The sequence below is a fragment of the Eleutherodactylus coqui genome, chromosome 5 (genome assembly GCF_035609145.1).
Source record: "Eleutherodactylus coqui strain aEleCoq1 chromosome 5, aEleCoq1.hap1, whole genome shotgun sequence".
Taxonomy (NCBI): Eukaryota; Metazoa; Chordata; class Amphibia; order Anura; family Eleutherodactylidae; genus Eleutherodactylus; species Eleutherodactylus coqui.
Genome location: NC_089841.1, coordinates 51227698 through 51240522, shown reverse-complemented (window position 1 = coordinate 51240522; position 12825 = coordinate 51227698). Strand labels below are relative to the sequence as shown.

Genomic DNA, 12825 nt, shown 5'->3' with positions numbered 1-12825 from the left:
GGGAACGGTCGGCCATACTTCCAACAAGACAACGCGTCTTGTCACACATCCAACGCTGCTTTACGTTGGTTTGAGGATATGGATGCTCCATGATTGGACCGGCCGATTTGAATCCTACTGAACATCTTCGGGACAAACTATAATGTCAGGTCAGAAAGTAAGAACTGCATTCATCTTCCTTGGGAAGACCTGCAAGACATTTATAGGATGAATGGAGGGAAATAGCAGCTCAGATGTTACTAGAAAGGGTGCCATGGGGAGAATTCAGTGTCATTAGGCCAAAGGAGCCCCACGAAGTATTAACATATGGGAATGAATACTACTTTTGATTCTTGCTTAGGGGTCCAATAACTTAGTTGGACAGCATAGTTGGGCAGAACTTTGGAGGATTCGGTAATGAATGCAGTTCACTGGAACTATAAGGTCTTGTACAGTGGAGATCGAAATCATCATTAAACTCTATTCCAAGTTCTGCAATGGGGCCCCATAGTTATGTTTTACCTCCTGGACTTCCGTTTAACATATTTGGGTCACTACTCAGTATACAGTGCGGAAGAAAATAGGAAACTCAAGAGTCTTTTAGGTTAGTAGCGATCTAGTTAAGATATCACATCCCCCCTCCACTCCCCCATCGTTATGTATCCTCTTAATATGATCTATGGGATAAGCAGATTTCACATCTCCATCTATCATGTTCTTGTTCTCACCTGCAATCTGTGCCACTGAAAAGGAACCCTTGTGAAGGCCGGTATTAACATGTAGCTGCTAATACGATACTGAGCATTAGGTGGCGCTCTACAATTAAAAATACTTCTCTGTATTTCAGGCCATCAAATTGCAATTTTTGCATTGTGATAAGTAAAACGCATCTAATATGCAATGAGATTACTTTCTATTAATCACATCTCTATGTAGCGGTGTTAAAGTTGAGATTTTAATTTAACTGTGGCTTCATTTTTATGGAGTAGCCCATTTAGGTCTATTACAATCAACTCATCCTTGATTGTCTTTTTTGTCTGTTTGCATTTTCTTTAACCCTTGAGCAGCCACAAGAGGAGTTGTTCATGCAGACAGCAGCTGAAGATGACGGGTCAGATGCCGGATTTTATTCATTGCTAGGTTTTGCTGCATTGTGATATTTACCCGGCGCCGCAGCCAGCGAACTGTTGCTGTACAGCTGGAGGAAATGAGATTCTATGAAATCTGGGAATCAAATATTTTTAGGGACATAATGCAAATATGAATCATGTCCCTAAAACATATGTGATTCTCAGATAAGGTTTTTAAGGTCCGGTAGTGGTTGGCTTTGTGCCACAATATACTGCAATCCTATTAAGGTTGTGTGACCCATATGGTAAATTATTATAGTACACAACTACTGGGATCATAACAAATTTACTTATATTAGAAGAGCCCTGGACAGGAAACAACGCAGCCCCCTCCACCTGTTAGCCATTTTTGAAGAATTTTACTCAAAATTGCAACCCTCATAATACCACCACATAAAGTCAAGACAATTCTGCTGAATACAAGCCACATAATACCGCCATACAATGAGAAGATCATTCTACCGAATACAAGCCACATAATACCGCCATACAATGAGAAGATCATTCTACTGAATACAAGCCACATAATACCGCCATACAATGGGAAGATCATTCTGCCGAATACAAGCCACGTAATACCGCCATACAATCAGAAGATCATTCTGCCGAATACAAGCCACATAATACCGCCATATATTGCAAAGATAATTCTGCCGAATACCAGCCACATAATACCGCCATACAATGAGAAGATCATTCTGCCAAATACCAGCCACATAATACCGCCATACAATAAGAAGATCATTCTGCTGAATACCAGCCACATAATACCGCCATACAATGAGAAGATCATTCTGCCAAATACCAGCCACATAATACTGCTACAGTATATAATGAAAAGATCATTCTGCCAGATACAAGCCATGTAATACCATCATATAATGCCAAGATAATTCTGCTGAATACAAGCCACATAATACTGCCATATAGTGCCAATATAATGCTGCCAAATACGAGCCACATAATACTGCTGCATAATATAATGCCAAGACAATTCTGTTAGATACAAGCCACATAATGCCGCCATACAGAGCCCTAACATGCAGCATCTATATGATACCTCCCACAAAAGCCCATGTATGCTGCAGTTCTAAACCCAAATAAAAAGCTTGCATTATCACCAAATAATACTGGTTGGCTTTAGCTTTTTCCTAACGTTTCTTTCAACCTTAATCAATGTCCCGAGCAACAGGGGCACCTAGCAATTATCTACTCCCTAAAGCCTGGGCCCCAGGCAGCAAACGAAGTCCCCTTTTTCACTTGTTTGCTATTTTTAAACAATTTTTATCATAATTTCAACCCATAAAATACTGCCACATTATGCTAAGATAATAATGTCAAATATACATGGTATCACCAAATAGAGCCATAGTATGATGCATCGTACATTTAATACTCCCTACAAAAACCCACATTGTGCTGCAATTCAAATCCTAAATAATACCTCCATGTACTACTAAATAATACTAGTTCGTTTTAGTTCCCTCCTTGGGTTCTGATCGCTAAGAACAGGGCCTCTGTGTAATCTGCTACCCCTAGTTGGCCACTCACTAAACCCAGCGCCCTGGACAGCAAGCAAAGAAGCCTTCCCTTGCCATTTATAAACAGTGCTTCCCATACCGTAATTACAACCCACATAATACTGCCATACAATTCCATGATAATGCCAAATATACATAATACCACCTCAGAGAGCCATAATATTCTGCAACATCTACATAATACTGCCTATAAAAGCCCACATAATGCTGCAATTCTAATCCTACCTAGTAAGTCTATATACCGCTAAATAAGACTAGTCGGTTTTAGTTAACTCCTGGGGTTCCTGTCCTTGGGAACAGGGGCCCTGGGCAATTTGCTACTCCCCCCATAAAACCAGATTCCTAGGCAGCATGCAAAGTAGCTCTCTTCCCCTTTTTGCAACTTTTAAACAGTTTTTCTCATATTTTTAACCCACATAATGCCGCCATATAATGCCAAAATTATATTGCCAAATAGAGCCCGTATAATGGCAAATACAGTCCATATAATACCAGCGCATTATGCAAAGATAATAATCCCAAATACAGCCTATATAATATTGCCATATAATGCCAAGATAATATTGTCAAATAGCGCCCTTATAATACTAGTAGAGATGAGCGAGCGTAACACAAATTACTCGAGCGAGTATTGACATTTTCTAGTACATGCCCGCTCGTGCCAAAAGATTCGAGGGCGGGCGAGGGTGAGCTGCGGGAGTGAGCATGGGGGAGTGCGGGGGGGAGGGGGGGATCTCCCCCCGCTCTCCCCCGCCAGCCCCCAAATCTTTTGGCACGAGCGGGCATGTATTCAAAAATGGCAATACTCGCTTGAGTAATTTGCCTTAATGAGTACACTCGCTCATCTCTAAATACTATCATTTAATGCCAAGACAATGCCAAATGGAGCCCATATAATACCTCCATACAATGCCAAGATAATATAGCCAAGTAGAGCCCATATAATGCCACCATATAATGCAAAGATAATAGTTCCAAATCCATCCTATAGAATAGTAACATATAATGGCCAGATGATAATGGGAAATACAGCCCATATTGTACTGCCATATAATGCCAAGATAATATTGCCAAATAGAACTCATATAATATTGCCATATAATGCAAAAATAATGCCAGAGACCATTAAATACCGCCATATAATGCCAAGATAATAATGCCAAATACAGCCCATATAAAATCAGCATACAGAACCCTGTTATGCAGCATACTTATATCACCTTCATACTACATTGTTGTGTGCATGGGGCCTTTGTTAAAGAGACAATGCAGTAATTATGTTGCATGCAAATAATGACACATAGTGAACAGAAGATACATGTGTTTCCTAGTGGACATTTGTGGTACTGCACATTTTTAAAAATTGCATCCGCGTAGAGCGCTACAATGTGCTGCCATAGTTAATAACTTGTATAATGTAAATGTTATTCATTAACACGTCTCTGTAGGGGATATAAAAGGGCATCGCCACGCCTGTTTACCATGTACGATTTAAACTACAAAGCTCCATGAAAGGCCGCTCGGACCAGTTTAGTGCCGTACAGATTCTCAGATCTGTAAACTCAAGCTGCAGATCGCTGGTTATACTATTTATTTATTAGCGGAACACCCCGACATTAGCATAGCGAGAACTTCACAGAGCCGCGGCCCCTTAGATGTGGTGATAGGACGCTCCCGCTGCAGGATGATGAACTGTAATAAATTATTACATGCTGCACAGGGAATTACATCAAACATTCCTGTCTGGGGTGAGAAGGCCGTACATGGATCTAATTATGTTTTATTGCTACTGTGGATTTTACTTCCTTTTTAAAATGGATCTTTACGATTAGACACAGAATGGCCACTATATTAGAGACGCCCACCTAATAGTACCTTTGAGCGCAGCTCATCACACATTTAACGCTGTTTTATGTTGGTTTGAGGATATGGATGTTCCATGATTGGAGTCCCAGCCTGATCACTACTGAACATCGTTGAGATGAACTGGAACATCAGATCAGAAAAAAAGAACAGCGTTGGATCTGTGACAAGGCACGTTGTCTTATTGGAAGTATGGCTGACCATTCCCAGAGTATTGCCACATTGCTGGCAGTACATTATTGTCTAGAATGTCAGGGTACATCCCCGTGTTCATGGTTCTTATCACTATATCCAACAGACTTAAACCCCATTTAGATGCAACAATTAATGCTACCATTGTTTGTTTTTCGTCCGAACGATGATTTTTAGTTGAGCTTAAAATCCATTGTTTGGCCGGACAGCTGATAGCAGAGACCGCACGCTATGATTCTCCATGGGGAGTGCTGATAACATTGCATTCAGCTGCAGTCCCGCGGGAGAATAAAAGGGTTGTATGCAGATAACAGACCACCTGCTGTTATCTGCATACAGCACGAGGAGCCTCATTTACATGCAAATAAAGGTAGTAAGCTGCTAGTGGGCATTAGTATCAATTAGCAGCTTATGCAAAATGATTGCTCAAACTGTCAATCATCCTATCTTTTGAATGAATTTTGAGCGATCATCTTTGCGTGTAAATGGGACTTTGGACCACAATGGAACCTCCACCATACTTCACTAATGGCATAACACACTCAGGCAAAAGGTGTTCCCCAGGTGTCCTCCAAACCCAGGTACATCCATCTGATCTGAAGATGGAGTAGGGCAATTCGTCACTCTATAGAATGTTCTTCCATTGTTCAGCTGTCCAATGATGACGCTACTTGTATCATTGTATCTTCTTTGAGAGAACTCAACAGACATTTGTAGGATGAATGGAGGGAAATCCCACCTGAAGTGTATCAGATAGTAGTAGAAAATGTGCCACAGAGAGTATTCGATGTCATTAGGGCCAAAGGAGCCCCACTAAGTATTAACATGCGCAAATAAATACTACTTTTGATTCTTGCTCAGCTGTCCAATTACTTTTGGTAGGACAGTAGATTGCCGTGTACAACACACCAGCACCATAATCACACTGGCAATGATCCAAAGTTTCTACCATTTGCTTTTACGCCATATTATCTATATATTCATGTGCCAACAAGGCCTTCCCCAACTGTAAATATCCCTGCAAGGTGTAAACAGGATGTTCTGCATTTGATTCGTATTATGCATATCTCAGGCGATGTCTGGAGACAGGCAAACAGTTTTCTTTTGCGAAGTTCTGAGTTTATCCACCATGGCATTCCATCCCGCTGCATCTCCCATGTGACTCATTTAAATAGTTAAAAAAATAACAAAAAGGCAAAAAAATGGAATCTCACCTTTGGGCGTTCTGAAAGGGATCGGGTCGGAAAGCGGCCCCAATCCTTTGGCATTCCGAGCTTGTATTCGGAAATAATAAGCCGTATCCAAGTTGAGGTCGAGGATCTCATGAGTGAGCCTGTCACCGGTGATCGTCTCCATCACCCAGTCATCTATCTGGAGGTTCTTATCCAAGGTGTAAAACAGGATATATGCTAAAAACACAAATAAAATTATAGTTTGTGACAGCTTTAGGGAAACATTTTAAGCCGCCATGAATTATGAATGAGCCCGGGTCCTGCATTATGTATTTGTAGCTGCAGTATCAACATCATAACAGATTACTCTTTCAATGTGGTAAGTGCCAACTTCCGTCACTTCTAATTATGATGAACCATGCCGTTTGTAACCTTGTTGTAGATCTTTCTGGATTCTTTTTCATTTGCAGGGTTTTTTTATTCCTAGAAATTGAAAGCCTAAATCCCTACTGAGCTTCCTCTAAAAGAGGTGACGAGGCATTATCAATGGATTTATGCAAAAGGAAGATGGAACAATGCCTTTACAACGCCACCTATTGTAAGGTGATGAGGGACAAACACCTCAAAACAGTCTGTCTGTGAATGGTTATCTTTTCCTTCTGGAGAAGATTCTGGTTTTGGCTTATATTCCCAGTCATTGTTACAAGGCTTGTAAAAAGTATGACATTGACTTGCAGGACTACTGCTTTCCATTAGGTGGTGCTGTAGAGGCATTGCTCCATCTTTCAATTTGCATATTTCCCAGAATAGCATAGATGGCCTTATAACTCTCCTCCCTCCTTCTAAGTGCTCTCCTTAAAGGGGTTGTCCCGAGGCAGCAAGTGGGTCTATACACTTCTGCATGGCCATAATAATGCACTTTGTAATATACATTGTGCATTAATTATGAGCCATACAGAAGTTATAAAAAGTTTTATACTTACCTGCTCCGTTGCTGGCGTCCTCGTCTCCATGGTGCCGACTAATTTTCGCCCTCCGATGGCCAAATTAGCCGCGCTTGCGCAGTCCGGGTCTTCTCCTCTTCTCTATGGGGCTCCGTGTAGCTCCGTGTAGCTCCGCCCCGTCACGTGCCGATTCCAGCCAATCAGGAGGCTGGAATCGGCAATGGACCGCACAGAAGCCCTGCGGTCCATGAAGACAGAGGATCCCGGCAGCCATCTTCAGCAGGTGAGTATGAAGACGCCGGACCGCCGGGATTCAGGTAAGCGCTGTGCGGGTGGTTTTTTTAACCCCTGCATCGGGGTTGTCTCGCGCCGAACGGGGGGGGGGGGGGGTTTAAAAAAAAAAAAACCCGTTTCGGCGCGGGACATCTCCTTTAAGGAGAAATGATACCCATCCTGACCAATGGATCTATACCACATTTTTGACATTTCGACTATTGTAGTTTGAACCCTGCATATGTTTTAAAGGGATATTAGGCCTAAATTCTACCGTAGTACAGTCAAGTCTTCCTTTGTATGACTTAATTTAGGAGAAGGGCGTTTTATTTAAAGGCAACCTATCATTAGATTTGTGGAAACACAACCATCTACACTAGCAAAAAACAAAGTAATGTACATTTACAAGGCTACTGTGTTAGTCATTTTGGTAAAAGCATACATTGAATGCTTAATTCGGACTGGCCAGCGCAGCTCAAAGAAGCCTGTAAAGTCTTAGACTACTGATGCACCACCAGGGCCACAGTTATGTCCCAGAAAGACATAGATCAGCAGAAGAAAGGAGGATGACAGGTAATTCTATATAACCCCCCCCCCCCTGCCCCCTCCAATCCCCGGAGGACAAATTTCATTTTGGAATAAGAGGGTCACATTAATGGGATTCTTGACGTGGGGTCTGAAAACATGTCTGCCTCCTGATTTTACTACTTTATCTCACGTATCTTCAGCCCCTTGTCGATGATGTTAGTAGAACTTTTCTAGGTCAATCTCAAAAAGGGACTCAGAGAGCAGAAGTTGCATCCCATGAATGTTCAGTAGTCACCTGTAAACACTGTAGAGCAGCATGGTGGCTTAGTGTTAATGGTGGCTCAATGGTTATCTGTAACTCAGTGGTTAGTGGTGTCTCTGTGGAGAGCAGTAGTTCAGTGCTTAGTGGTGGTTCAGTGGTTAGAGGTGGCTTAATGGTTAGTTGTGGTTCAGTGGTTAGCAATAACTCACTGGTTATTGAGGACTCAATGGTTGCTCAGTGGTTTATGGTGAATCAGAAGCTAGAGATGTTTCACTGATTAATAGTGGCTCAGTGGTTAGTGGTGGCTCAATGGATAGCGGCCGCTCAATGGTTAGTGGTGGCTCAATGGTTAGCAGTGGCTAAGTGATTATTGGTGGGTCAGACATAAGCACTACTGCCTTGCAACTCTGGGGTCCTGGCTATAATTCCAATGACCCTAGTTAATAGCCCTAGTGCATGTGACTCCGATAGGGAAATTAGCTTGTCAGCCCTCCTGGGGATAGGGACTGTACAATGTTGTAGAATATACTGGTGCTACACAGTCAACAGGAAGCAAAAGAAAAAACGCATTTCAGGTTTGTGGTCCTAGCTCGAAGACATGTTTGGTTTCACTACAGCAATGGCCTCCAGCTGGTGCAAAAATCCCAGGAGGCTGAAAGCTATAGTTTCATGCCGCAGTTAAAAGACCACTGCACTACAGGAAGGGAAAGAGGAGTATTGTAGAGTCTACTTTTGGGAAACAACGAGCTCCTTGGAGGTCACTATTGGATGATGGAGGTAGGCCTGATCTTCACCATTGGGGGGAACCCTGTTCCCATTGTCATACTGAGGGGAAAACATGTCCAACCAAGTCAAACAAAGAATGGAGTTACCGGACTAGAGCAACAATATATACATCTATAGGTTGTCCATAAGCAATATGGAGGATATATGGTTGTGCCGAACGATCGTATGGACTTTGTCACCAGGGAAGGTTCCACTACTAGACTATCTTTTCTGACTTAGCCTCCCCGGGCCGAAGTTCTTGCAGTATTTCTCTACAGTATCTACATCAAACCTTGTGAAACCTCCACTGAAAACACAATTAGCAGCTGTTTGCATTGTTGGAGCAGCATCTCCCGGCGCCCACCGCGCGCTCTATTGTTACCCTCCTCAATAGTCTCAGTCTAGTGATAAATGTTTATTTCAGAGCCTGATAAAAGCCCACTGTTCTGTCATTTCCCCCATACATATGTTTATGTATTATGAGATTACAGCGTTGTTGCAGCGGAGTATAACACAAGGGGCCGGTTTGGGGAGATCTCATTTAGAAGCATGAATGGAGCTGGGGAGCCGGCTACCTATCATTACTCATCTGTATTCAGTGGCAAGGAATAAACTATTAAGGGCTTGGCCAGACGGGCGCATGCGCTCATACACTCGCCGCCACGGAGTGCACTAGCGCATGAACCGCTGGGTGGTTTTTGTAGACTAATGCAAATAAGGGAGATGTTCTCCCTAAGGAGAAAAGATAGCGTTTTAAGATAGGACGGACCTGTCTTGACGCTTTTTTTTTCAAACGCAAGCACAATAGCACGGAGTTTGAATAGTCAAACAGACAAAACACTGGTTCATGCGCTAATACGCTCGATTGCGGCGAGTGTATTAGCACATAAGACCGTCTGTTCTAGCCATAAAGCTGTGTGCATATAGGACAATGCACAGAGCATGTATGACAGCGTGCAGAGCATGATGGTGAAAAGAGGCTGTATGACCGTGCACATAGGTTGTATGGCAGTGAGCGGAGCATGTATGGAGGCTGTATGACAACGCACAAAGGATTTATGACAGTACTCAGAGCACATGGAGACTATATACTGGTGCACGGTGTCTGTATGACAGTGCACGGAGGCTGTATGACAGTGCATGGTGTCTGTATGACAGGGCATGGTGTCTGTATGACAGTGTACAGAGATTATGAGACTGTATGACACTACAAGGTGCATGTTTGACCATATAGAGAGGCTATATGACAGTGCATGGAGCATGTATGACAGTGCATAGAGGTTGTATAACAGTGCACATAACCCATGAGACCACGGATGGAGCATGTATGACAGTGCATAGAGGTCGTATGACAGGCTACAGAACCCATGAGACCACGGATGGAGCATGTATGACAGTGCATAGAGGTCGTATGACAGGCTACAGAACCCATGAGACCATGGATGGAGCATGTATGACAGTGCATGGAGCATGTATGACAGTGCATAGAGGTCGTATGACAAGCCACAGAAGCCATGAGACCACGGATGAAGCATGTATGACAGTGCATGGAGCATGTATGACAGTGCATAGGGGTCGTATGACAAGCCACAGAACCCATGAGACCACGGATGGAGCATGTATAACAGTGCACGGAGACTTTATGGCTACTTAGTATGGCGCTACACAGCCTCCGTGTGCTGCTGTACAAGCTCCATAGAGCACCGTATGTATGGAGATTTTCTCCTCCAGAAGCAATATTTTTGTATTCCCCCGTACATACAACACCCAAAGGGATATGCCAGAGTCCGACAGGAAAAACCTCTGTACAAAATCAAAGGCTCCGTACAAAATGATCACTGACAATTACGAAAGATCAAAGAAGCTATCTGAGATTAGAGAAGCGGGGTCTGCTACCTCTTCCCATACACCCCCACTCTTGCCTATGGGTTACACAGGGGCTGAGCTGCAATACCAGATACAGGAGTGGCGCTGTAAATGACAGTCCTCATCGTATAGTAGGTCTACGGTCCAAATGACAGGTCCCAGCATGCAAACCTCATGTGTCGTATCTGCCTAAACAATGCAATCAAAAAGTGTATCGCTAATGAGAAGAGAATGGTGAAACATGCGCCATCCGGAAAAAGGTGCAGAACAAGCAAATTACCAGTAATCTTGCCGTTGGCTTCAATCGGAGGCTGCCAGCTCACTGTAACCGCTCGAGGCTTCCTTTCCCTTGTGATGACTGTTAAATCCTTCGGGGCAGATGTTGGAGCTGAAAATGTGTAAAAAATAGGAAAATAAGAAACACTTGGCAAAGAACGAGGTGTAAATTAACAGAACGGAATTGAAGGTGCTGATGGGACACATTACATCCCGGCAGAGGCAGGAGACGTAACAATCAGGAGGTTCGCACTCTAATTATGACATCCTGACACTTTCTTGTCCCAGAATTTGGTTTTCATGTACTCGGAATGAAGAAGTCATACTGATATCTGTGGTGGTTGTCCCAGGAATGTCTTATATAGCATATATTGCATATAGAATATTGTGCCCCCTATGGCAAATTACTCAGTAAGAGTGTTAGACGTCACACATCCATAAAACCACGAGATTAGTGCATTATTTTAGGTCATAGGACCCAAGAGGACTAGAAATCCTTTAAAATTTATAGTATGGGATACATTACTTCCTAGAGATCACACATGAGCTACTGCAGAAGCTCTTTTTGAAGAGGAAATCAGAGATCTGTGTCATTCGCTAATTTAAGGCGTTTAAGGAGTTTAATGGACTTTTACTACCTATTCATAGGATAGATGATAAAAACTTGATCGGTGGGGATCTCACCACAGATACCCACATCAATCCCTAGAATGGGTGTCCCATGTTCCCCTCTCCTCCTTACTACAGGATCAGAGCTAGTGATGAGCGAGCATACTCGCTAAGGGCAATTGCTCGATCGAGCATTGTCCTTAGCGAGTACCTGCCCGCTCGGGAGCAAAGATTCGGCTGCCGGCGGCGGGCAGGGAGCCGCGGGGGAGAGCGGGGAGGAACGGAGGGGAGATCTCTCTCTCCCTCTCTTCCCCTCGCTCCGCCCAGCTGACTGCCGCAACTCACCTGTCACCCGCGCCGGCAGCCGAACCTTTTCTCCCGAGCGGAGAGATACTCGCTAAGGACAATGCTCGATCGAGCAATTGTCCTTAGCGAGTATGCTTGCTCATCTCTAATCAGAGCACCTTCTGTAATGAAGACATTGAATGAAGTGACAGTCATGCATCTTCAATGGGACTGCTGGAGACAGCTCAGGGCTTGTACCATTTCCGTCAGCCCAATGTCATACATGACCACCACTCCATTCCATTCTTGATGTCACTGTGGTTGGGCGCAGCATGCCCACAGTGATGAGACAAGGGGGACACAGGCCCCTGTTGTAAGAATTGGTGGATAGGTGATAAAAGTCAACTGTTGTCAACTTTTTTAAGCCATTAAAAGTGTGGACCGACAAAATTAAGTTATTCTCTATCCGCAGGACAGGGGATAACTAGTTGATTGTAAGGGGACTAACTGTTGGGACTCCTGCTGAGCAGGGTCTGAAGCATAAGTGTATGAATGGAGCAATGGTTGCACAAGCGCATTAATTTCACTGGGACTGTCAGAAACAGACAAGCATTTAAACTTGGCTAGCTCTAGAAGTCTCATTGACATGCCCAACGATCATCTAATTATGCCTTGTCCTGTAAGTAGGGACTAACTTAATTTCATGGGACAACCCCTTTAATGTTTGATTGGTGGGGTTTGGCCTCCAATATCCCTAACAATCAGCACAATAAACACACTGAGACACATTCACCTTATGGCACGAGCTGAAGTACCAGGCAAAGCTGGTGAGCGTATGCTAAAGTGGTCATACCAAAATTACAAGTTATTCCCTATCCTGTGGTTAAGGAATGACTTGTTGATTTGTGAGCGTCTCACCACTGAGAACCCCGCCAATCTTGAGAACGGAGTCCCATGTCTACCTCTGCCTGTTGTTTCCCACCCACCCCCCCAGTAACATTAGAATGAATGGAGTGATGGCCCAGTGCTTGACACTCAACAGTCTTCACAGTCCCATTGAAAGTGAATGCAGTGTCAGTGCTCATGCACGACCAGCGCTCCATTCAGTCTTCTTCTCACTGCAGGGCATACAGTAAGCCC

General features: G+C 43.6%; 1 protein-coding gene across 1 annotated transcript in view; it reads right to left on the bottom strand.

The window, feature by feature from the left end:
• DCC (DCC netrin 1 receptor) overlaps window positions 1-12825 on the bottom strand; it is a 640441-nt gene that overhangs the window by 63721 nt on the left and 563895 nt on the right. Inside the window, exons 21-22 of the mRNA XM_066604857.1 lie at window positions 10796-10903; window positions 5920-6114 (exon numbers count right to left, since the gene is read on the bottom strand). Of these exons, the coding sequence (XP_066460954.1) occupies window positions 5920-6114; window positions 10796-10903 (303 nt within the window). The remainder of the gene's footprint in view (window positions 1-5919; window positions 6115-10795; window positions 10904-12825) is intronic.